The sequence below is a fragment of the Terrapene carolina genome, unplaced genomic scaffold, assembly GCF_002925995.2.
Source record: "Terrapene carolina triunguis isolate 2854851 unplaced genomic scaffold, T_m_triunguis-2.0 Scaffold397, whole genome shotgun sequence".
NCBI classification, from domain to species: Eukaryota; Metazoa; Chordata; order Testudines; family Emydidae; genus Terrapene; species Terrapene triunguis.
The window spans coordinates 1,668,725-1,692,455 of record NW_020664748.1 but is presented as its reverse complement, the minus strand read 5'-3'; the positions used below and the strand labels follow the sequence as shown (position 1 = coordinate 1,692,455).

Here is a 23,731-nt window from a genome sequence, read left to right as displayed (position 1 = left end):
AGGGGGTTGGAGCCAGGTGACACCTCTGCCCAGGAAACTGGACAAAGGCTGGGGGAGGAGCCGGGGGGAGGCTGAGGGAGACGCTGGAGGGAGTTTTAGTTTTGGAGCCGGCTGGGAAAATGGAGGGGAGCCAGATGGGGCTCCGGCCTCCCAACGGGGCTCTGGCCTCCCTGCCCCCCCCCCAAGATGGACCTAACTGAGGGGGTCCTGTTGTCTGTACCTGCAAGACCTGTGTTGGACTGTGTTCCTGTCGTCTAAATCTTCTGTTCTACTGGCTGGCTGAGAGTCACGGTGAATTGCAGGAAGCCGAGGGTGCAGGGCCTTGTCGCCCCCAACTCTGTGACATCATGCAAAGCCAGGGACGCGCCCTGTCACCAGGACTGAGCAGGGAATGATCACCGAGCGGTGCGGCCTGCAAGGCAGGTGTCACCATATCCTTGTCAGCTCTGTAGAGCAGGACAAAGCCTGTTGGTTCCTGTCGCTGCACAGGCGCCAGCCACTCGGGCTTTGCTGGCAGGCAGCCAGTGGCTCGGGCTGAATCGCCAGGTGAGCAGGGCTGGTCGTGTGAGACCTGAAGCCTTGGTGGCTCTGGGGGGTGCCAGGGCCCCTGGGGCTGGCCTGAGAGGAGCAGGGGAACAGGGAAGGTGCGTGCACAGACACTGAACGTGGGCTGTTCTCTGAGCACCACAGCAGCCCTCTTGGGGGTGAGTTGGGGAAATGGGCACAGAAAGGTGAGAGCCCACGGCCGGGCAGTGGCCTTGGGCCCTGGAGCACACACGGTCTAAGCCCAGGGGGCTAGACCAGGCCCCCTCCCTGAGCAGCGATGTAGGCAGAGACGCATGCGGAGCCGCTTCCTACAGAGCGGGGTTCAGTGAGAGCAGCTGGGGGAAGATGGAGGTTAACCGTGGGAGAGGTAGCGGGGGGAGCCAGGGCAAGGCACTGCCCAGGAGGGACCGGGCTGAGAGCGCTGGGGGATGGCCGGACAAGGGGTGGGGGTCACGCTGACCAATAAACTTGCTGCACTGGACTCTGGAAACAACCCAAACCACAGCCCCTCCCCTGGTCAGGGACGAGGCCCACAAGGCTAGGTCAGCGCTTGCCATGACAGTGCTAAGGTGTGGCCATGAGCTGGTCCCTGCAGCACCTCTAGGCCGCAGGGACCCCCATGCCCCACCCCGAGCCCCCCATGTGGCTGTGGAGAGACTTTCACAGCTCTCCAGGGTCCCTGAGGGACCCACAGGCCGGCATCGGCAAAATTGCTATGAAGGCTGCTGGGATGGAAAGGGTCCTGCCACCCCTCTGTCTCTTGGCTCTTTGTCTCCTATCTGATGGGCTCCTGGCTTGGCCAGCCTTGGGGGTGAGCCCCGCAGTGCCCCATGGCAGGCAGCAAGGGGGTGCGCAGCATCTCCCGGTGGGAGACACGAATGCTGGTGGGCCCGGCTGCCGTCGCTGTCCATGCGGGCGAGTCAGCCGGCTGCAGCTGGGCAGGCAGATGAAGGCCCTTTACAGGAACGCCTGGCCCCAAAAAAGCCTCAGAGACCTTTTCGGGCAGCCCCAGATGTGGGGAGCTGGTGTGAAGGAGCCAGGAGTTCCTGGAGCCCGGACACGAGCCTTTGCTGCTGGGACAGGGCAGCCGAAAAACCGGGCCAGGCCCTGGCTGCGGGGACAGGGCGGCCGGAGAACCGGGCCAGGCCCTGGCTGCGGGGACAGGGCAGCCAGAGAACCGGGCCAGGCCCTGGCTGCGGGGGCAGGGCGGCCGGAGAACCGGGCCAGGCCCTGGCTATGGGGACAGGGTGGCTGGAGAATCGGGCCAGGCCCTGGCTGTGGGGACAGGGTGGCTGGAGAACCGGGCCAAGCCCTGGCTGTGGGGACAGGGCAGCCGGAGAACCGGGCCAGGCCCTGGCTGCGGGGGCAGGGCGGCCGGAGAACCGGGCCAGGCCCTGGCTGTGGGGACAGGGCGGCCGGAGAACCGGGCCAGGCCCTGGCTACAGGGGCAGGGCGGCCGGAGAACCGGGCCAAGCCATGGCTGTGGGGACAGGGCAGCCAGAGAACCGGGCCAGGCCCTGGCTGCGGGGGCAGGGCGGCCGGAGAACCGGGCCAGGCCATGGCTGTGAGGGCCGCCGGGGCAGGGCGGCCGGAGACCAGACTGGGGCCGTGTGCCTGGGGGCCGTGGTGCTGCCCCCGGCAGTGACAGAAGGGCCAAGGGCAGGTGACGGCCTCAGTCCAAGCCCTGCTTAGTGCAGGGTGCTGGCAGCAAGGACTCGTCTGGCCCGTCCAGTTCCACTCCTTGACCCCCCCACATCGCTGGGCCAGGCCAGGCAGCCTGGCCCCCAGCCCATGTTCTGCGCCAGGAGCCCCTGCGGTGCTGGGCTCGCCCGGCTGCTCGTGGGGCTGGAGCCGCTGAGGGCGCAGTGAGCGGGGAGCGAGTGGCCCCGACACTCACAGTCTCCATCCTGTTTTCAGGCCCATGTGCCCGGCGCTGCGCTCGCTGGGACTGGCTGTGGGGGTGGCGCTGGGCAGGAAAGGCGCCATGTGGGCCGGGTGCACCAGCATCGTGGGCTGGTTCCTTTTCATCCAGACAGCGCCTGGAGCAGCAGGTAAGCGCTTGTGATGCGTCATGTGTGTGACCGGGGGGCGGGGGGGGGGTGTCTCTCCTGGGGGCAGCTCAGCCTCTGTGCTTCGTCCCCAGGACCTGTGTGCTCCTGCGGAGCTGCCCCGTCAGTCCCTATCCCCCCCCGTGATGCCCACACTGCAGGCATCCGTAACTGTTCGTGCTTTCAGTTTCCCAAATGCTAAGAGTGCAAGGGGGGTGGTCCCTGACTTGAGGCTGGAGGGACATGCAGGAAAGAGAGTAGGGATGGTGGGGGGCAAGGACCCAGGGGAAGACCAGGACATGGGAGAGATGGGATGGGGGTCAGGATGCAGTGGGGGGCAAATGGGGTGTGGGAGCTAGCACCTGGGGTGCAGGCAGGTGGGGGGGCTAGGAAAACGGGGCCAGGAGCAGATCTTGAGGCAGATGGGGGGTGGGGGATAGTCCACGGGGAGGCAGAATGCTGGAGAATAAGGCCAATGGTATGGGGGGGTAGGACACAGTGAGGTAGGAGACTGGGGCATAGGAGCACCGGGGAAGGGGGCAGACCCCAGTGGGGCAGGAGGCAGATGAGGTGAATGACAGAACCTGGGTGGCAGATGGGCAGGCACGTGGGGAGAAATGCGGGGCAGGGGCAGATGGCTGGGGGGGCAGGACACGGGTCTCTCTGGGTCTCCCACAACCCTGTCTGGGCAGAGCACGGGGCACTGGGTGCATCTACCTGAGAGTGGAGTGCCCCCCTGCCTTGTATGGAGCTGAACATGCAGCCCATCCCTGCAGCCCATGTCCCATCGGGGTCTGCAGCAGCGCGTGGGCCAAGGGAGGCAGGTGTTTGGATGCCAACGCAGGGCGCTCACAGGGTCGCACCAGCTGCACCCTCCACAAGGACTAGCTGAGTGCAGCATAAGCTCTTCAGAGCATCCGGAGCTGCTCACGGGGCTGAGGGGTGGGTTCTGCGCCAGCCCCTCCTGACTGGTGCCAGAGCCAGCCGGCAGGAGTAGCATGTTCCAGGGGGCCACTTCCAGAGGGGGGGAATGAGGGGCTAAATCCTGCTGTGAGGGGGTGGGTGCTGGAGCTGGCTGTGAGTCTCCTGCCAGGGCAGGCGGGTGGGGTGGCTCACATTTGGGTCAGGTTGTGTGTGACTCAAATGGAAATGCAGGGAACTCCCTGGGCTCCAGGCCCCAGCGCGGCACAGCAGCCAATAATGAGCGAGGCAAACCAGGACTTGGGGCTCGCTGTCTTTGGACTCTGCATCCCCTCCCTGCTGGCCCTGCATCGGGCCCTGCCGAACATCCCCTCGCAGGCACAGACACTCCCAAGGGGCCCTGCCTGGGAGCCCCTGGGCTGGGGCACTTTGCTGGCAGAGTTCACCTGGCGCAGAGGCGGCATGCACTAGTCGTGCTATAAAACAGGGATCCAGCAGGGGGCGCAGCGGCCCAGGGAGTGAGTGGCGGAGTCCCCAGCTGCAGAGCCTGGTGGGCGCAGTGGGGCGATGGGCAGGGGCGGGGTGGGACGCCCGCTGTGAGCTGCAGTGGTGGGAGGACAGGGAGGAAGAAAGGGTCCTAAGCTGCAAAATCAAATCCAGAGTCTCCCCCAGCCCCCCATGTGGGTGTCAGTGTGGCAGGGGGCTGGGCCCTCTCTCATGGGGGGACCCTAGGCAGGGAGACGTTGGGGCTGGAGGTCATTAGACAATCCAGCTTTCCCAGCCCCGCCCAGCTGCTGGGGGGATGGAATGACCCAGTGAGGCCCCTGGGGGTGGGGGCAGTGAAACCCTGGCCGCAGTGAACTGCTGCAAAGGTAGCCCAGCCCCCGGCCAGAGAGAGCAGCCCGTGCTCCTGCACGCTCGATGCGGATCACATCGTACTATGGGGCTGGACTCTGCCCTGTCCGGCTGGGGGCAAAGGGGGCACGGACTGGGGGGGGGGTGGGTTTATGATCTGGGATTGTTTGGGGGGGGTGTAGGGGGCCCCCCCCCCCGTGCTCGATGAACCCGCCGCAGCTCCCCTCGCTGTGTGTCTGATGGCGCCAGTTCAGCCAGAGCCTCCTTTCTCCAGCTGCTCCTGTGATGCTGCTCCATGAAGAGCCTGGGGGCCGGAGAAGCAGCTGGAAGCAAGGAGGAGCCAGCCGGCAGGACGGTGGCTCTGCTAAGCTAGGCACTGAACACACGTGCTGCAAGAAAGCCTCCAAAACATGCCCCCAGTGTCAGTAAGGCAGCAGCGTCTGCGTTTGCAGAACTGGGAACTGCGCTGCCCGTTCCCCCCATGGGGCTGACGCCGGTACCCTGTGCCAGTGTGTAGCCGATCTCCTATTTGGCGGCTCACCGGACGGAGCACGGTGTGAACATCGGCACAGCTGCAGTGCATGACAGCTAATTGAGGCACCAAGAGTGAGTGGGCATGGGAGAGCCACCCCCACCCACCCAAGAAGGAGCCTAGCCAAGCCCACAGAGTGGAGCCAGCAGCATGGTCATATTTTGCACAAGTGTCTGAGAGGGGTGTCTCATGGGTGGAGCTTATGCTGTGGGTGGAGCTTGGAAGAGTACCACCCCCATCATCTGGCGCCTGAGCGACACCCAGACAGAACCTCATGCCACCCTGTGCACTTGGAGCAGCCGCCCGATGGAGACTGCCAGTGCCTGACTGCTCTGGGAAGTGTCCGTCCCCAGTGGCTGCTGTGCCGCGTGGGCCTTTGCCATTGTCCTGTCCTCGATTGTCTCCAGCTGCTCACCTACGTGGCTAATGCGCTGTCCCCGCTCTGCCGAGGAGCCACAGAGGGAAGAGTCACAATGACCCTGAGGAGACGCTGGGTGCAGAGGCCCCCGGGCTAGTCGGGCCCCGCGGAGACGCTGGGTGCAGAGAGGAACCCCAAGAAGCCCTTTGTGGAGCTGCGTGTGGAGCAGGCTGTGAGTGCCGGATGTTACAGCTGGGTGCAAGGCTGTGTGGGATTTACGGGGGAGCAGCAATGGCTGGGCAGGAAGCCAGTGCATGGGGGCGCCAAGGAGAGACACTCAGCGAGTCTGGCCTGGAAGCCTGCCAGCTCCTGTTTCCTTGAATAGAAAATGAGCCGGAGAGGGCGCCCCAGGCCGGCAGAGCCCTGGCTCAGCTGGACTGCCCAGGGGCCCAAACCCGAACCGCTGCTGGTCACCTTGAGCCGTAACTGAGCCCTGGGGTTTCTGCAGCCTTCCCCTTTGCTGCCTGCCCCAGGGAAAGCCCCTTTCCCTGAGCAATGCAGCTGCGTGGTTCCTGGGAGCCACCAGGGCCTCGGTGCTGAAGCACCTACACTGCGGTGCACCTGGCCTGCTGCCGGCACCTTTGGGGCGCTCCGACACCGAGCCTCCACAATAATGACTCAGTACGACTGTGGCCCAGCTGCTCTGCTGGAGCAATGCAACTGCGAGCGCCATGCTGGGAGCTCTCAAGCTGTGTGGTGGCTCTGGGGAAAGGGGGCTGGCAGCTGGGGGGGGGGAACCGCCAGGCTAACGGCACAGGAAGCTCTTGGGGTCTCCTGACCTGCTGAATAACACAAACAGGCGGCGCTGTCCCCTGCCACCTGGTGCAGAGCTCGACAGGCGCCCGTGGCTGAGTCTTTGGCTGCCTGCTCTAAGGTTTGCCCTGCAGCCTTTGCCACACCTGCGATGTTCTCACCCTTTCTCTGTGCTAGGAAACAACCTACCAAGCAAGAGCAGCGCTGCCTGCTCCAGGCAGGAATGGAGGGGTTCACGTCCCAGAGTTCGCACCTCGGTGCTGGCCTGGCAGGTACGCTAGCCAGGGCAGCTGAGACAGAGCAGGGAATGGGCCAGCGCTGACCATATCTTGGCTCTTTAGAGTCACCAAAAGACACGAGACCTGTTTGTTGTGGCCTGTTTAACTCTTAGAAGAGAGGTGGGGATCGGGGGGGTGGCAATCAGACCCACCCTCTGCGAACAGCAGCACTGGAAAGTGTGTGTGGGGGGCTTTTATAAACAGTTGTTTTAACAAGGTTGTAAGACCTCTGCCTCCTGGGAAGTCCCAGGGTAATCGCTGCTCCTAGCATGGGGCTTTTCTGGGCTCTCCAGACGAGCCAGTGGATCAGTTCTTGAGGAGGGAGCTGCTCGCAGGGGTTCCCTGGGAGGCCAGGGCACCTGCCACTGCCCATTCCTACTTACAAAGGCCGCGAAAGGTATCCCACGGGCACAAGTGCTGGGGTGACTGTGACGCAGACGTGCCCGGGCAGGTGTATTACCCTGTGGCCGACCATCTCCTCGCTATTCACCGAGGGGGTTGCGTGGGGTTTCTGCCGAAAGCCGAGAACTAGCTGATTGCTGGGGTTAGCGGGAGACGCCAGTGCGGGAGATGGTTGGAGAAATGTAAACCAAAGACTATTAGGTTGCAGAACTGTTGCCGTGAGACTTGTGGCCAGAGGCCAGGTGGGTGTCGGGGTGTCTCAGACAATGCTGAGAACCAGAGACGTCGGCAGAGACAGCACTTGGTTTGCTGTCTGGACTGGTGGAGACTTGAGCATTTACAGAAACCCCCAGGAGAGCTTAGGGGACCCTGAGACAACAGCCTGAACAGGGAGGAGAGCAGAAGTGGCACAAACACATTACAGAGGAGAAACTCTGAACTGTGCCCCAGGCCAGCACTCGGGACCTCCCCTGCTCCTGGGTCGCGTTGTGTGACCAGAGATTTGCAAATGCTGCTGGGAAGGTTGGAGCAAAAGTTGCAAAATCCTCCCCAGATTCTCTTTAGAATTCAGTCAGTGCCCGGGAGCCGCCCTCTCCCCGTGACAGACTCTTCTGGCTGAGCAGGTTGGCTCATCTCCTCCCACGGAGCTCCTGCCCCACCAGGCAGGTGCCGCTGCGTCCCAGTCTCTTGGGGATTGGGGAGAGAGGCAGAGCAGGACCTGTGGCCTTGGCAGCAGGGGTCTGTGCTTTGCTGGCTCACCAGGTGAGTGGGGCTAGTCGGGTTTGTTCTGTGCTGGGCGTGGGGGCTGACAGGCTGTTCGGGGAAGTGGGAAGCTGCCCACGTGGAGTACGGAGCATGTTCATTAGTTAACCCACACAGGTCTATGGGGAGGCAGGGAGGAGCTGCCCCATTCCACACGTGGGCAAACTGGGGCTCTGTGAGAGGCAGAGACTTGCCCAGAGTCCCAGGAGTGGCAGAGTCGTGGCTAGACACACTGGGGCTGTGGGAAGGGGAGGCGTTTGCATGGCCAGTTCATCGCTTGCTGCACCGCCTGCCCGACGCCGGAGCTCTGGGACGTGGCGGTGGCTTTGCCCCTAGGCACAGCCAGTCCCAGCGAAAGGCAGTTGTGGTCACTGAGCCACTCATTGCTCGGTCCCTTATGTAAGGTATGTTCCTAATGCCAAGCAAGTTCTGCAGGGTGGGCAGGGCCCAGCTGGGCTCCCTGTGTGCTGCCAGCTGGGGAAATGCTGCACTCACCGACGCCCAGAGAACGAACTACCTGCAGCGGGCACAGCTCAACTGGAGCCCAGACACACTTTAGCTGCGGGTGCAATTGTGCAGAGCGGGGCTCACAAACGGAGGTTAAAGGCACCCAATAGCCCCTCTCCCCGGAGCTGAGGGCTCTGGTGCAGCCACCCCTTGGGAGCCCTGGTGCATAGCGTCTCACAAGGGGTCCGGAATGGTGGAGCCATGCATGGCTGCTGAGCCCCCCATGGGGAATGCAGAGCGCCCACTATTACTGCCCGTCCCATGGAGGCACAGCCTGAGGACCTGTGCCGGGGATGGGGGCGATGGGAAGAGCTGGGGGCTGAGAGGGAAGGTTCACGTTCAGAAGTGGGCGAGAGGGAAAGGGAGCAGCTCTGGCAAGCGCCTGGGTGGAGCCGGAGAAGCCAGGGTGGAGCAGGTGTAGGAGTGGGGAGACGCTGCTGGAGCCAGGAGTGGAGCTGGGTAGTGCTTTGAAGGTGAGGGAGAGGCTGGAGCTGGCTGTGCAGGAGGCGGAGGGGGCCTCGCTGGGCAAGGGGGAATCCTGGCCAGAGCCCTAAAGGAAGCAGCTCCTCTTGGCCCTGGCATTGAGACGGGCAGAAGGGGAGCGAGCTGAGATCGGGGGAGGTGCCAGGCCAGTGCAGGGACAGGAGCCTTTGCTGCGGGGGCAGAGCCGGAGGAAGGTCTGGGTGCCACAAAAGGGAAAGCAGCAGGACCGGGCCAGGCCCTGGCTGCAAGGGGAACTGGGCAGGGCAGCCAGAGGTTATCCTGGGGCCACAGAGCTGAGGGCAGGTGACAGACTCAGCCCAAGCCACGCCAGGGGGGCGCAGGTGGGGAGGACTCTGCTGGGGCGTCCGGCTCTGTTCCGTGACACAGCCTGTTGCGGGCACCTTGCCCTCCCCTTCCCCCCATGTGCTGCTCCAGGAGTCCCTGCGGTGCTGGGCTCGCCCGGCTGCTCGTGGGGCTGGAGCTGCTGAGGGCACAGTGAGTGGGGAGCGAGTGGCCCAGCAGCCCCGACACTCACAGTCTCCATCCTGCTTTCAGGCCTAGGTGCCCAGTGCCGCACTCGTTGGGACTGGTTGTGGAGGTGGCGCTGGGCAGGAAAGGCGCCATGTGGGCCGGGTGTGCCAGCATCGTGGGCTGGTTCCTTTTCATCCAGACAGCGCCTGGGGTGGCAGGTAAGTGCTTTGATGTGTCATGTGTGTGACCCGGGGGGTGGGTCCCTCCTGGGGGCAGCTCAGCCTCTGCGCTTCTTCTCGGGATGGGGGGCGTAGTGGGGTATTGGCTGGTGCAGGAGTCTTGGGGTTTGAGGGACCAAACGGGTGTGCTGAGAACCCCTCTGCACCTGGGATGGGTGCCCGGGACCGTGTGGGAGGGACCTCGCTCGGGGCGTCCCCAGAGCTCAGAGGAACGGGATTGTCGGGGGGGGGTATCCTCTCCCAGGAGGGAAGGGGAAGCCCCAAACCGTACCCAGAGCCCTGCCCCAGCCCTGTCTGTCTCCCTCTTCCTAGGCGGCCATCCCTGCAATGCCAAGAACTTTGGCCACGACTCTCTGGTGTGTGAGTGCAACGCCTCCTATTGTGACACGCTGGATCCCGTTGTTGTCCCGGCCCTGGGCACATACGCCAAGTATGAGAGCAGCAAGTCGGGCAAGCGGCTGGAGCGCAGCGAGGGGAGGTTCCAGAGCGACTCCATGGCCCCAGGTATTGGCTTGGGCACTAGGGATGCCAAGGGCAGGGCTGGCCGCTGTCCCTGGCCCTTGCTGCCAGCTGCAGGGCTCTGAGCTGGGCTACTCTCTGCCCCGCAGATCTGTTGCTGAAGGTGGACACAGCACAGCGGTACCAGAAAGTGAAGGGCTTTGGCGGGGCTCTCACAGACTCCGCCGCCATGAACATCATGGCCCTGTCCCCGGGTGCCCAGACCAACCTACTCAAGTCGTACTTCTCAGAGGAAGGTGAGTCGTGGGGCTGAGCCCTGGAGATACAGGCATGGCGGGGCGAGCGGGGCTGCTGACCCCCAAGACACAGCAACGTCCACGGGCCAGGGTCCCTCCTCCTACTCAGCTGGACAAGGGCTCTGGCTCTAGGTCCTGTGTCACCTCCTTCCTGTCCCACAGGGATCGAGTACAACCTGGTCCGCATCCCCATGGCCAGCTGTGACTTCTCAGTCCGGCTCTACACCTACGACGACTCCGAGGGGGACTTTGAGCTGAGGAACTTCAGCCTGACTGAGGAGGACACGAAGCTGAAAGTGAGCAGTTCCCTTGGGGATCAAGGGCCCTGGGTGGGGAGGAGCTGTGGTGGGGAACAGGAACTGGCTGCGGGGGGCACTGGAGGCAGGGAAGGGGAACTGGCTGGGGGGCACTGGAGGCAGGGAAGGGGGACTGGCTGGGGGGGCACTGGAGGCAGGGAAGGGGGACTAGCTGGGGGGGGCACTGGAGGCAGGGGAGGGGAGCCTGCCCTGGGGAAGGCGAGGGCAAGGCCTCCGGCACAGGATGGAGCAGGGAGGGACCAGTCTCAGTTTGCTCCCGGGCCTTGCCTGATGCCGGGTGTTTCCTGTGGCCATCACGGGCTGGGGCTGAGCCCCCCCTCGGCATTTGCCCCATCACCCTCGTCTCTCCATCCGATGCTGGCTTGGCTGCCCCTGACAGCCCCCTGGGCAGCCCCCTCCCAGCCCCTTCTGGGGGGCACTGGGGCCCCTGCGGCCTGTCAAGGCCAGGCTGGCCAGTTGGGTCAGGGCCATGAGGTGCCATGTCCCACGTGTCCCTGGGCCCTGCTCTCGCCTGTACAGTGTCCGAATTCTGCTCAGCCCCCGCCCCAGGGCAGCTTGACATGGGGGCTCCATTTCACAGGGGAGGCTGCGGGTGGAGGGAGGCTCCCGTGGGACGGGGGGTCTGGGAGATTCGCTCACGGGGCCACTGCAACACATGATCCCCTGCCTCCCCCTGCTCCTCAGATCCCCATTCTCCAGCACGCTCAGGCTGTGGCCAGGACACCGCTCTCCCTGTACGCCAGTCCCTGGACGTCCCCCACCTGGCTGAAAACCAACGGAGCCATGACAGGCCGGGGCACGCTGAAGGGGAAGCCGGGGGACAAGTATCACAAGACCTGGGCCAACTACTTCATCAGGTAAAGGGCAGCCCGGGGCGGGGGCTCCCCTGGGGAGAGGAGCCGGCAGGATGGCGAGTGGGTCTCGGTGGGTACAGCTGGCCCTGGGGCTGTGCGAGGGAAGGGCTGGATGGGTGTTGGGGACGGGGCGTCGGAGGAGTCGGTGTGAGCTCCCTGAGCCGGCAGAACGACAGACTGTGAGTGAGGTCTGTACAGTCCATGCGAGTGGGGGGCAGGGGGACTGGACTCTGCACCCCAGGAGGGGCGCTGGGGGGCGGGGCTGGAGCTGCTAATGTTTCTCATCCCCGGCCCCCAGGTTCCTGGACGAATACGCCAAGCACAACCTGACGTTCTGGGCGGTGACGGCTGGGAACGAGCCCACGGCTGGAGAGATCGTCTTCTACCCCTTCCAATGCCTGGGCTTCTCCCCCGAGCACCAGCGGGACTTCATCGCCCAGGACCTGGGCCCTGCGCTGGCCAACAGCTCGCACAAGGGCATCGAGCTCATCATGCTGGACGACCAGCGAGTGATGCTGCCCTACTGGGCGGAAGTGGTGAGTCCAGGCCCCTGGGCCCTGCCCGGCTCCCCCGCTGGGGAGCTGCTGTTCCGAGCAGGCAGCGCGGCTTGGGGGTGTTGGCACCAGCCTGGCCCCCCGCCCCTGGTGGTGGCCTTAGCAGCAGGTGACTCCTCCTCCATCCTCCTCTCAGATCCTGAATGACCCCGTGGCCGCCAGCTTCATCAATGGCATCGGCATCCACTGGTACCTGGACTTCCTGGCTCCCATCGACCTCACGCTGTCCATCACCCACCACCTCTTCCCCAGCTACTACCTGCTCTCCACAGAGGCCTCCACAGGGTCCTACTTCTGGGAGCCCAGGGTGGTTCTGGGCGGCTGGGACCGAGGGAGCAAGTACAGCCACAGCATCCTGACGGTAAGGCCTCCTCGGCGCACACTGCTTCAGCCTCCTCCGGGGGACGGGAGCCAGGCCTCGGCCCCCACGAGCCTCCAGCTGAGCGTCTCCGTCTCCCCCTCACAGAACCTGAACAACTACGTCACCGGCTGGACCGACTGGAACCTGGCCCTGGACCTGGAGGGGGGGCCCAACTGGAGCAAGAACTATGTGGACAGCCCTGTCATCGTGGACAGCAGCAAGGATCTCTTCTACAAGCAGCCCATGTTCTACCACATGGGCCATTTCAGGTGCGCTGAGCTGCCTGGTGCAGCTGGCATTGTATGTCCTGTGCACGTGAACGGGGGGTGGGTGCCGCTCGTCATGTGTGTACGTGAGCCTGCACACGCCGGGCTGAATGTGCCCCTTTGGCCTGACTGTGCGTTTCTGACCCCAGCTGACTGGCAGCCGTGCTGTGACGGGATCCTGCTGCTCCCAGCAGCCGGCCGTGCACTAGATCCCAGCAGCCTAGGGAAAGGCACAGCTGCCTGGGCGGTTCCTGGGTCTAAATTCAGTCTTTAATGCAGCTAGGGCTGGAGTGGAGCTCTAGACCAGTGGTTCTCAAACTTTTTTTTTCGCGGACCACTTGACAATTGCTGAGGGTCTCGGCGGACCACGTAATGATCTTTCCAAATGTTGTTTGTACCGTGCACTCACTGCTCCCCCTCTTGTCTGTGCAGCAAGTTCGTCCCCGAGGGCTCCCAGCGTGTGCGGCTGGTCATCTCCAAGAAATGCTACAAGTGCATCCTGGAGTACGCGGCCTTCCTGCGCCCGGACGGTGCCGCCGTGCTCGTGGTCCTGAACAGGTGAGTGCCTGGCCTGGGCCATGAGTGTAGCATCCTGGTCCAGACCAGGCCTTCCTTTCTCCAAGTGGGGCAGGAGCTCGGCGGGTGAGTGCCCAGGATGTGGGTGCTTCAGAAAAGAAACTTCCTGGGGGAGAGAGCCCCAAAGCCCTTCCCAGCCCCCCCTCAACTCCAGCTGCCTCCGATTCCATCAGACCTGCCTCCCTCTCTCCCGTGTGCCTCACCACCCCCCTCGCTCTCCCCAGGTACCCCACGGACGTGCCGTTCGGGATCTCCGACCCAGGCGTTGGCTTCATTGAGGCTGTGGCTCCGGCTGACTCCATCCAGACCTACCTGTGGAGACGCTAAGGAGGAGGCCAGGGCAGGCGGGATCGCAGCTGGGGCTGTGGGGGGAGGAAGGACACGCTCCCCTGCGTTGATACTTCCCCATTTAACACAGAAACCCCCCATCCCTCCAGGGAGGGACTTGGGGATGGGTCCTACCTCACCCAGGCAGCTGCACGCTGAGTGCAGGGGACCTGAAGGATCCAAGGGAGGCGGGAGGCTGGGCTCGGGGCGGGGGGGTGTCACACTGAGTGTTGTCATCGTGCTAGGACGCACCAACCTGCTCGTAAATGACAGACCCAGGACCCTGGGCTGAGCAAGTGCTGAGCACCGACCCACCTGGGTACCTGCCTCCCAGCCCAGGGCTCCCCCCCCCGCCTTCCCCAGCCCGACGAGCCGCTTCCCAGAGCACCGGGTCCCACCGTTTTCTAGATGTTTTCATATAAGAAACAGGTTTTCTACACCTTCGCCTGGTGTTTTTTCCTCCACCCCTCCCTGGTTGGTTGGATGTTGGCCAGAGTCAAGGGCTGGGGAGGGGCCAGGTGAGGTGGGGAAGGGCCCTGGTGAGAAGTGTGGAGGGGAGGAAGCGTCAGGGCTGGCTGCCCAAGAGTAGCTGAATGTTCCCTCTGAGCAGGCCCAGAGGCTGGAGCGCTGGTCCCTACCTGCCCCACCAGCGAGACATGTGAAACGGGGCTGCCTGGGGCCCTAGGGTCCCCTCCCCATGAGCTGGGCTGTAGCCGCAAGCCCCTCTAGCTGGGCCCAGCACAGGGGGGTTAGCTGCCGTGTGAGGAAAAGGCCAGCCTGCGGCTAGCAGCCAGGCGGCAGTGTGGTTAGCGGAGGGGCCTGGCCACAGGACAGCTGGGATCCAGCTTGGCAGTGCCAGGGATGCGCTGTGTGCCCATGGGCAAGGTCCAGCCTGTCGCTCCGGCTCTTTCCAGCCATGACCTGGAGGCCGGTGTCGCCACGGGGAGCTGGGAGAGTCCGGGTCAGGGCCCGGGTCAGGCTGGGACCAGGTGGTGCCAGGGAATTCCCACTCCTGATAGCTCTGTGGTGCCATCCCGGCACACAGCCTAGCGCCAGCCTGCCCCCCAGCTGGCGTCTGTGCTGGAAGGTGATGCGGCGTGAGGCAGACGGGAATGTAATCAGAGCGCTGACGTCAGCCAAGCGTGCGGTTCTTTCCAAAGGGAGCGGGAGCCCGTCCGCTGCGGTTTCATGCTGGATCAGTAATTCCAGTAGCAGGGAGCTCGGGGGCCGGAGGCTGCAGCAATGCCCCCCCCCCCGCTAATGGGAAGTGGGAGAATGCAGCACATACTTCCAAAGTGATGTTATCCAGGGCGGCGGGGGTGGGGTGGGGTGGCGTGGGGTGGAGGCAGAAGCCTGACGAGGGGGGGTGAGTCATTCTCCCCTCAGGGTAAGGGGCAGGGCCCCTGCCAGCTGTCCTGCCTGCTGGGGTTGTGTGCGAGGAGGGGCATGCCCTGCTCCAAGCACAGACTTGCAGTGGGGGGAGGCTCTGCTTGCCTTAAGCCTGGCCCAGGGCCCTGCATCACTCCCTGAATGGTCACTCCCAAGCCGGCTGCAAAGGAGGGAGCGCAGGGTAAGCTGCAGCACGGGGCAGCGGGGGACCTGCAGGGGTGGGGTGCTGAGCTCTGGGGTTACCACATGTACGCCTGGGAGGCAAGCGGCACCAAGAGAGGTGGGTGAATGTCATGCCCTGGGAAAGTGCCCATTACAGGCATCCCGAGACCTATCGGCCTCGCAAGCTGAGCACAGGGCAGCCCGTGGCACTGAGTTGGAACTTCAGCCCTCGGGTGCTGGGGGCTGTGGCAGTGCCTGAGAGCATGCCCTGCTAGTGCCAGGCCATGCATGGTTCCCCAGCAAGCGTCGTCCCCCCCACCACCACCCAGGGGGCTGCCCTGCAGAAACTGGCATGTGGGCACTGGCTGACGTCAGGCTGTCTGAGTCCACAGCAGAAGAGCTTCTGTCCTGCAAGTAGCGCCAGGAGCTCGCGCCAGAGCTGCAGCCCGGTTGGCTAAATCGGAGGGAAACAGGCCCTGGCATTCTCCTTGGGGCAGCCACAGCGCTGCGTCCAGGCATCCTGGGAGAGGTGCCACAGGGCAGAACAAGCAGGGCTGTGTAGTGCAAACAGCCTCCCCTGCCAGCTGTCGCCCAGGAGCTGTTTTTCCATGTGGAGCCTAAGAATGCGAGAGCAGCTGGAGGAAACCCTCACGTGGCCCCGAGAGCCGAGCCCCGGATAAGGGGGGTGCAGGTGGTGCAGCACTGGGGTTACAGGTAACATGACGCTAGGGCTCTCCACTAGCACCTCCACACACTCAGAGGCTGTGTTTTGTCACCCTGGCCCTCCTGCCAGCACCAGCGGTCGAGGCCTGGAGGAGCCTGGGTGCAGCTCCCCAGGAGCGAGCGAGGGGGAGGGAGCTGCTGCCCTACGGTAGGTGCAGCACCATGCACTAACTGCCTGCCCTCCCCATCTCACGGTGTCCCTGCCTCAGACGAGCGCTTCCAGCCCCTCTCACTGCCCTCTGCCGCCTTCGGGGCCTTGGCTACTCGCTCTGAAGCGTCGCGCTCTTGGCAGTACCAGCGCCAAGGAACGCCCCTGTCCTGGCCGGCGGGCACGCAGGAATGCAATCAGAGCTGTCAGCACCGGAGGAATTTCTAATGTGAACAGGCCAGCAACTCCCTGCCGGCCCCTCTCAAACCACGGCAGCGAGTCGGGGTAAGGGGGCTTCCCTCAGCCCGGGGAGCCAGCACCTCTTCCCTCCCCGTCAGAGAGCAAAGCCAGCCCAGGCCACCTGCCACCAACAGTCAGTCCCAGCTGCTGGTCTTTCAGTAGCCACTGTGGGAAAGCATTGGTGGAGCAGTACCTCCCCGCCCACCTCAGCCCAGGTCACTCTCCTCCCTGCAGAGATGAAGCACAAGGGCCAGGGTGGTGGGGTTAAACCCTGTTGCAGCCTGGCAGAGACACTTCTCCAGCCAGTATGTGCCCAAGCGTTTCCTCTCCAGGTGCAGCCTGCAGCTCTGGGCAGATGTTGCAAACCAGCCAGGAGGTCACCAGTCAGGCCCCTGGGTGTGGCTGCGGCTCCGGGGAGAGGTGGTGCTGTCAGGGCTCTGGCAGCGGGGGCCTGAGGCACATGCTGCTACCCTTGGAGGTGTCACAGCAACGCATGGTGAGACGAGACCTTGCGAGGGCAGAGTCCAGCGCCCTGTGCTGAGGCAGCGTTAAGATTTCCTGCACCATCCCTGACAGGTGTTTGTCTATTACCCAGGTCTATTCCTGCAGCTCCTCCTGGCACCTGGGGGCAGAGGTAAGGGGCCCGTGAGTGGGCGCTGGCCTGGCATTCTGGGTCTATTGTGTTTGGGGCACCAGTGTCCTAAAGCTGCCAGCTTTGCAGTGGAACCAGCCCTAGCTGGAAGCGTGTGGGGTGGGCGTAGAGGCTGGTCAGACACTGAGCTGGGCTGGTTGCCCCATGCCCAGCAGCAAGGGCTGGAGACCTTCCAGGAAGCAGCATTCTGAGCCATGCTGTAGCACTGGGCACAGCTGGGCACAACTGGACTTCAGCACGTCTCCCCTGCCTGCCCCATGGCGCTGCGCAGGCACTGAGTAACGGGAGAGGACTGGGCCGAGTGCAGCCCTGGCAGGCTTTGGGTCTGGCACCAAAAGGTGACATTCATTTGGACTGTCAAAGGCCCTTGCGGAGGGTAGGAAACTAGTTACGGTTCCAGACAAAGCACAGGACTAACGGTGAATGTTCAGTGTGGCCCATGGCTAACGGTGGGTGCCGCAGGGCTCCAGGCTGTGATGGGCGGTGGCGTTTGCAGTGGATACAGACTGATTCGCTAGCTGAGCCTGGAGAAGGCAGCAAGGAAGGAGCAGCTAAGCTGCACTGTCAGCAAGTGCCAGGGAACGTACTCTGGAGGGAACCCCATAAACCTGACCGTGGGCACCGTGGGCAAAGCGTTTGGGAAAGGCCCTGAGCATTACCATCGCCAGCTCAGAGCAGCGGCTCCGCGTGCAGCACAGACACAGCAAACCAAGCCTCAGGCTGGCTAGAGAACGAGATAGAAGCAAGCGTGAAACGGCTGTCAGGAAAATCACCCTTCCCTGGGCGCTGTGCTCAGTCCTGGCTGCTCTTCCTCAGCAGATACGGCAGGACAGACGGGGCCCAGAGCCGAGCGGTGGATGCAATCAGCCTCCTGGAGAGATTGAAACAACTGGGACCCCTGGGTTGGGAGAGGCCGTGACTGAGGGAGAACAAACAATGAATAGGTGAGAGAAGGCAAATGGAGTCTCCTAGTTCCCGTCCTACAATACAAGACCCAGGCTCGTCCCGTGGGCAGTTAACCCCAGGTGCGCAATGCTACAGGCGAGGATCCGAGGTCTGACTGGACAGCAAGAGCAGCTGGCTGCAGATACCAAGTGCCCTACCCACTAAGTGACGTGCAGGAAATGTTCCCCAACGGCCCCTGCTCTCCCTGAGCCCCACTGCTCTGACCAGGGCTGGCAATCTCAGGGCAGCTCTCCAAGGGGCCGGTTCTGGCTGCTGGCCCAGAAGCTGAAGCTTCAACTCATATTCTAGGGCTAGAGCTGCCGGCAGGGCCAGGTCAGGAGCCCAGCAGTTAGGCAGTCACTGTGAACCTCTAGGCCAGGCCCCTCCACTTGCGGCTTCCCCGCCCTGGAAAGGGGCAGGCTCTTGCACGCGACTCAGCCCTCAGGGGACGGAGAGATGGAATCGGAGCTGGATGTGAAGCCAAAAGGATTCTTCCCGCTGTCTTGGGGGTAGCCAGGGAATTGTGGGGCAGAGCTCAGCAGGGACAGCTTCAAGCCAAGGTTCCCTTTCCATGCTGCTTTGTCCTGCGTGCCCCCGTGGGGAAGGTCTGCCTGGGTAGAGATTGAGGGCCCAGCGCATTGGTCCACGAGGGCCGAGCAGCCCAGCGCTACGCAGGCTCTGTGCCCAGGGCTGCAGGGGGGAGAGACAGAGAGCACAGACAGATGCCCATCAGGGGGCGCTCCAGGTTTATTAGTGGGGGGCAGACTGCTTGCGACACAGTCTAGAAATCTGGGCTGGTGTTTGTAGCAGCGCCGGGATCCGGACTGAACAGGGCCACTGGGTCCTGCCGGGACACAGAGGCAGTTTGCAGGAATCAGACTAGGCAGTACCCAGCACTGTAAAAAAAGAGTCAGTTCAAGTGATACTGAGACGAGTGAGAACCAAAGCCCTGAGACCAGCGCCTCACTCCTCCTCCTCTTCCTCCTCCTCCATGGCTATTGGCCGGGGGCCAGCAGCCCCAGGAGGGCCCCGCTGGATGGAGACGATCCCGCTGAGGAAGGCATAGCCAATCATCGCCGCCAGTCCCACCAGCACCGACAAGATCTGGTTGCGCCATTTGTAGGGCTCCTCCTCAGACTCGGTCCCTTCGGAGGCAGACGTCTTGGGGGCGCTGGACGGGGCTTCCCCTTGCAAGGAAACGACATGTCAGAAACCCAGACCCAGCTGGCGAAGCGCACCCCAGCCCAGAGGGCAGACAGCGGGGGCAGCCTGGAAGAGTATAGCCATGTTACCCTTGTTCAGGGGAGGGAGGGGCACTGCTGCTGGGGAACAGGGTGAACAGGGAATGGTCGGGGCAGGGGTCCGAAAGCAGCAGGGGGATTAAAGAGAGAGCCTGTGGGAAGCTGCCCCTCCTTTTCCAAGAGCCGGACAGGGGCGCTCCCCATCCTCACTAGACCCCAGTTACAGCCAGCAGGGTGTCAGGAGACGCCCCCACCATGGCCGACACAGAGCGCTCCCTGTGTTACACCTGGTGGGAAGTCCAGTCCTGCCCCCCCCCCCCCCCCCGCCGCCAGGGGGGGAGCCCTCCCGGGGAGGCGGGCCCCCCCCCCCCAGGCACTGCCCCACTTCTCCTGATCTGCCGTGGGCTAGCAAGCCTCAGCCTGTGGCTAGTGGGGTCTGAGGCATGGTTCAAGCCTGTTCGCATCCTCCCCCATCTTTGTGACCTTGCTTCAGTGATTCCAGTTGACCCCCAGCTTCCCAGCGCCGAAGGAGAGGCTGGAGGCCTGGCTGCTCACCTCCGTCCCAGGGGAAGTAGAGGCTGAGGATGGAGGAGCAAAAGTCACACAGGTTCTGCAGAGACTTCAGGTGCTGCTGCAGTTTCCCGTTGGGCAGCTTGGCTTTCAGGAGAGGCGCCAGATGACTGAAGACGAACGCGTCCAGGGAAGCAGGGCTGCGGCACAGAGAGCTTTGCTAGCGGCTCCTGGCCTCTGCTAGCGCCAGCGGCCCAGGACCCTCAGCACTGGGAACACACGACCCCAGGCTGTAGGAACAGGCTGGCTCAAATTCACACCGTCACTAGGGTCCAACTGTTGTGTGCACTGGGCATGACCAAATTACCTGGCTGCTCCTCTCCCTGCTACTCCAGTCCCAACATGCAGGGAGCAGAGCAGGAGTGCTGGCTGTGGGTGGTGAGCCCAGCTACGCTCATCTTGGCCTGTCCCAGCAGACGGTACTGCCGGGGGCTGGGTAGGGCTGCTGGAGCTCACAACTCCTCTTGCAGGCAATCCTGGAGATGCCTGAATGCCAGAGGTGCTGGGTCACCAAAGGCAGGAGGCGGCTTCTCAGCAAGCGCTTGAATAAGTGTCTGTCTCCTCTGATTCCTGCTCACCGCAGCTGGCTCTTTGGAAGTGAATAAGCAGCATATTCAGCCATTACCGTTTATAGCTTCATAAATTATGAGCCCATTAAACATGAAGCAAACAAGGCAGCCGTCTAATGGACTAAAACTTCCTACGCAGGCCGTGGCTGAAGTGCTGGAACATCTGGTCCTGGCTCTCAGTTTTACGGGAGAGGAAGGGGAACTGTCGGGACGGCAGTGGGAACGGATGGAGCCTAATGGGCCGCAAGGAACTGCCCTCTCCCTGGGGCCCTGCCTTCCATTAGAGAGACACTATTCAGCCCAGCTCACAGCCCCACTTTCGCTTTAATTGCCTCCGAGGTTTCTCTGTAATACCCAGAGCTCTTTCAAAGGGCTGCCGAGGCCCATGTCGCAGCACGCCGGGGAACTGCAAGGAGACCTGAGACTTAACACCAAGAATCCCTCTGCTCCGACGTTCTGGTCCCAGCCATGAGCGCCAGGCAGGGGCGTGAGAGCCACGTGCGGGCAAGTGAGGAAAGAGCCCTCGCTTCCCCCCACAAAGAACGTTTCTCCAAGAGCCACTTACGAGTCTCCAAAGAAGAACTTCTGGTCCCCAAGGCGCTGAGACAGGAGCGTCAGGCACTCCCGGGCTTCGCGGTACATCTACGGGAGCAGGAGAGAAGCAGCGCTGGTGTCACATCACCTCAGCACACGAGGTGCAGGAGGCATGTCCCAAGACTGAGCTATCTCCAGTCCAAGAACGCCAGCAAAGAGAGCGAATGTCATCCTTACTGGGAGCAAAGCCACTGGCTGACCTGCCCTTGCCAGCTTCTGCATCACAGCCAGCGACCACAGAGCATTCTGGGGCTGGGCACGAAAGGGTTAAACTCAGTGCCCCCTTGGAGCTGGCTTTGTTCTAATCCAGCGGGAACCAGGAGCCATGCCCAGCGGCTGGGGACGGGGTGACCCCTCATGTTGCTTCCATCTAGGGGCAGGGTGATGGATTCCCAGGAGCTCCAGCCAGCCCTCCCAGCTGCCACAAGGGTTGCAAGAGCTGCAGAATGGAAAGTGCCCCTGTCACCAGAATCCTTCCCCCCAGAACCAACATGACAGCCGAGCTTAGCTATTCCTCCAGCCCACTCACTTCCTTCTCCAGCTCCTCCTCGTCCGCCAAGCAGCTCTCCCCCCAGATCAGCTGCAGCCGCTCCAGACGCTGCTTGTGCATGCGATTGGGCAGGAAGAAGTTGAGCGGGAAGGGGATGGCTTCCGCATACCATTTCCGCGTGTGCTCCACATAGTTCTTTGCGTCTACCCAAAACGTGTGAATCTACGGCACGAGGACAGTGGTGATCCGCGAGAACTAGTGCAGGGCTGCTTTCTGCAGTGTCCTACAAGACAGTCTGCTACCCCAGACCCCCCCAACCCTGATCCTCACTCAGCTCTGTCACTGCACCATAATCCCAATCTCCAGCTTCCACCCTGCGGTTCTGGGATCTGCCAATACGCCTCAGTCACTCACTGTGAGGGACCGTCCCCAGAATCCATCTGAATTCTGAACTAGCTCCTCCCACAGCAGTGTTCCGGGAACACTCCCACTGGCCCACGCGAGCACTCACCAACACGGGCAGCAGCTTCTCCTCTAGCAGAGACACAAAGGCGAGTGTATCTGCCCCTTGTCTCGCAGAGAGATCGTAGTCAGCGTTGTATTTCTACAGAGTAAAGGGAACAGTGTGAGGCCTGGGCTGGAAGTGGCAATTGGGCTCATCCTGTGCTCCAGCCCCCTCCCCATGAACTGCAGAGACAGACATGGCTACGCGGCCCCTGTCTGGGTACTAGAGGCCGGGTGGGTGGGGGGAAACACTAGACCCAGGCAAGTTCCCTTCACAGACAGACGCTTTTCCAGGCACTAAGTGCCATGCCTGGGTTTTTCCTAAAATGCACACGCTGATGCGCGGCCGACTCCAAGAGCATGGGGTCAGAGCTCATCCGCCCGGCTGTTTGCTTTAAGGAGACGTGGTCCTTTTAGAGACCCAGCTTTACCAAAGCTGAACCGTGTTCACGTTAGCCTGGACTTCCAGAGACGCCCCAGGAAGCAGTATCGACGGGCTGGGGGGAGGTGCGTGGACAGGAGCCCAATGCACAGGCCACCTGCTCCCTCTTACATCTTTCAAGGGGAGACTCCGGCCAGCCCTGAAGCGAGCACAGCCTGGTGTGTTTAACCTGGCCGGAAGCCTGTTCCCTTTCAGAACACACTGGCTGCGGCTGTGCTCGCCTGCGCTGCCGCATGACCCAGAAGAGGAAAGCTGGGGCCAAGGCAGAGCCTGGGATGGAGGGTGCAAGTGGCGAAAGGGAGCGGCTCCAGCCTTTCCAAGGAAAGTTGGCACCAGGCAGGCCTATTTCCACCAGAGCCGGGAGCAGCCTGAATAGCGGCGTGGCTGGCACACACCCTGGCGTCTGAGAGCCGCCCGAGTCCCCAGACTGACACTTCCCTCAGGCCTCAAAGGAGCCACTTGTGCTCCTCCCCACAGCTAGCCAGCCCCAGGCAAACCACCCTACTTGCCTCAGCACTTGGGGGCAGGGAAGACAGGAGGGGAAGAACTGAGTCCTCAGACACAAGTTCCAGACACAGAGCAATTCCGAAGGGTGAAACTAGCACACAGGGACAGAGGGGCTTCTCTGACGGGGACCCCTGCATCTTCTGCCCTCTCCTCCATGGCGACACAGGGACCCTCTTGTGACAGGGCCACTACAGATGTGCTGCTCGGGGGAGATGGGTCAGGATCTGGGGAGCTGAGCTGGGCTTTGGGCCTTTGGCAGTTCTCACCCCTCTCCTAGTCCAGACCAGCCAGATGTCTCTGAATCGGTCCATGGGCAAGGCTTTGTGGCAACTGCGTAACACAATGCTTCCACTGGCTGGGTTTTGCAGACCCTGCTGAGCCCCCTCCCCAAGGGTCGCTTCCTACAGGCTCTGGGATTCCCTGCTCACCCATGCCTCGGCTCCCCACCCACTGCAGCAAGCCCTCCCGGTTACTTCCATCAGCAACTCCACTCTCAGGTTTCCCCAACTCCCACCCCCCATAGGCCTGAGCCGCAGGGGGCACGTGACTGTCTCCTCTGGCTCTGGGGCAGCAGGGCCTGAGTCCGTGTCCCTATCCCATACCTGTTTCCTGAGGTGAGTGATGATCTGGTGCATCTGGGAGAGGACACCTTCCTCCTTCGTCTTCAGAGCAGGTAAACACCCTGAAAGCAGAGAAAGGGAATACAGGGGAGACCCTGCCCAGAGCTGCCCCTTCATGGGCCTCCTGCACGCAGCGAGCGCCCCCAGCCCCATCTGCTCTCATTGGGGATCCTGGCGCGGGTGCCAGCATCACACATGGGTTGCAAGAGACCCCTTTGTTTTCATGTGCCCCAGTGGCGTTCAGGGTTTCCACGTTTGGTCTCAGCCCACGCAGTGACTTCCTTTTGGAAGCCTGAACTGGTCTGGCGTTGAGACTTATTCCAGGGTGAAATGGATTTTGCACATGGACAGCTCCGAACTGGCTGGACTTCACACACGAACTTTCCATGTGGCTAGCCCCTGCTGAGGGGTCTCCAGGCTAGATGTGGCGACAGGATTCAGAAGTAACAAATGCCATGTTGGGCCAGCTGGTCGCAAAGCTGTCAGCTCTGGCAGGGGTTCTGGGCGGCTCTGACAGCTGAGTTCCAAAAGGGAGAATGTCCCCCCGCCCCGGGGCAGGGCCGTGAAGTCAGGAAAGAGGAGCTGTTTGTTTGCCTGCCTCCTTAAAAAAATGGGGAAATTAAATGGAAAGCTTTGTTTAAAGGCAGTGCAGCCCAGCAGCCTCAAGGGAAGCTGGGAACCAGCACTCCTCAGTTCTGATATTGGCTGTC

The 23,731-nt window shown here is 62.7% G+C and overlaps 2 protein-coding genes across 2 annotated transcripts; one reads left to right on the top strand and one right to left on the bottom strand.

The window, feature by feature from the left end:
• The first annotated feature begins 717 nt into the window (after positions 1-717).
• LOC112120780 (lysosomal acid glucosylceramidase-like) lies at positions 718-13,610 on the top strand. Its single transcript, XM_024219926.3, has 13 exons — positions 718-731; positions 2,464-2,597; positions 5,390-5,492; positions 9,061-9,194; positions 9,528-9,719; positions 9,824-9,970; positions 10,133-10,266; positions 10,972-11,144; positions 11,440-11,677; positions 11,832-12,056; positions 12,162-12,325; positions 12,755-12,880; positions 13,123-13,610. The coding sequence occupies exons 1-13, from the start codon at positions 718-720 to the stop codon at positions 13,223-13,225; spliced, it is 1,887 nt and encodes a 628-aa protein (XP_024075694.3). The 3' UTR covers positions 13,226-13,610.
• Positions 13,611-18,222: 4,612 nt separating this feature from the next.
• On the bottom strand, positions 18,223-23,723 carry MTX1 (metaxin 1). The gene is made up of 6 exons (XM_026658117.2): positions 23,004-23,723; positions 21,460-21,552; positions 20,988-21,170; positions 20,430-20,506; positions 19,281-19,435; positions 18,223-18,671 (listed from the first exon to the last, which is right to left on the bottom strand). The coding sequence occupies exons 1-6, from the start codon at positions 23,172-23,174 to the stop codon at positions 18,448-18,450; spliced, it is 903 nt and encodes a 300-aa protein (XP_026513902.1). The 5' UTR covers positions 23,175-23,723; the 3' UTR covers positions 18,223-18,447.
• Between the last annotated feature and the right edge of the window lie 8 nt (positions 23,724-23,731).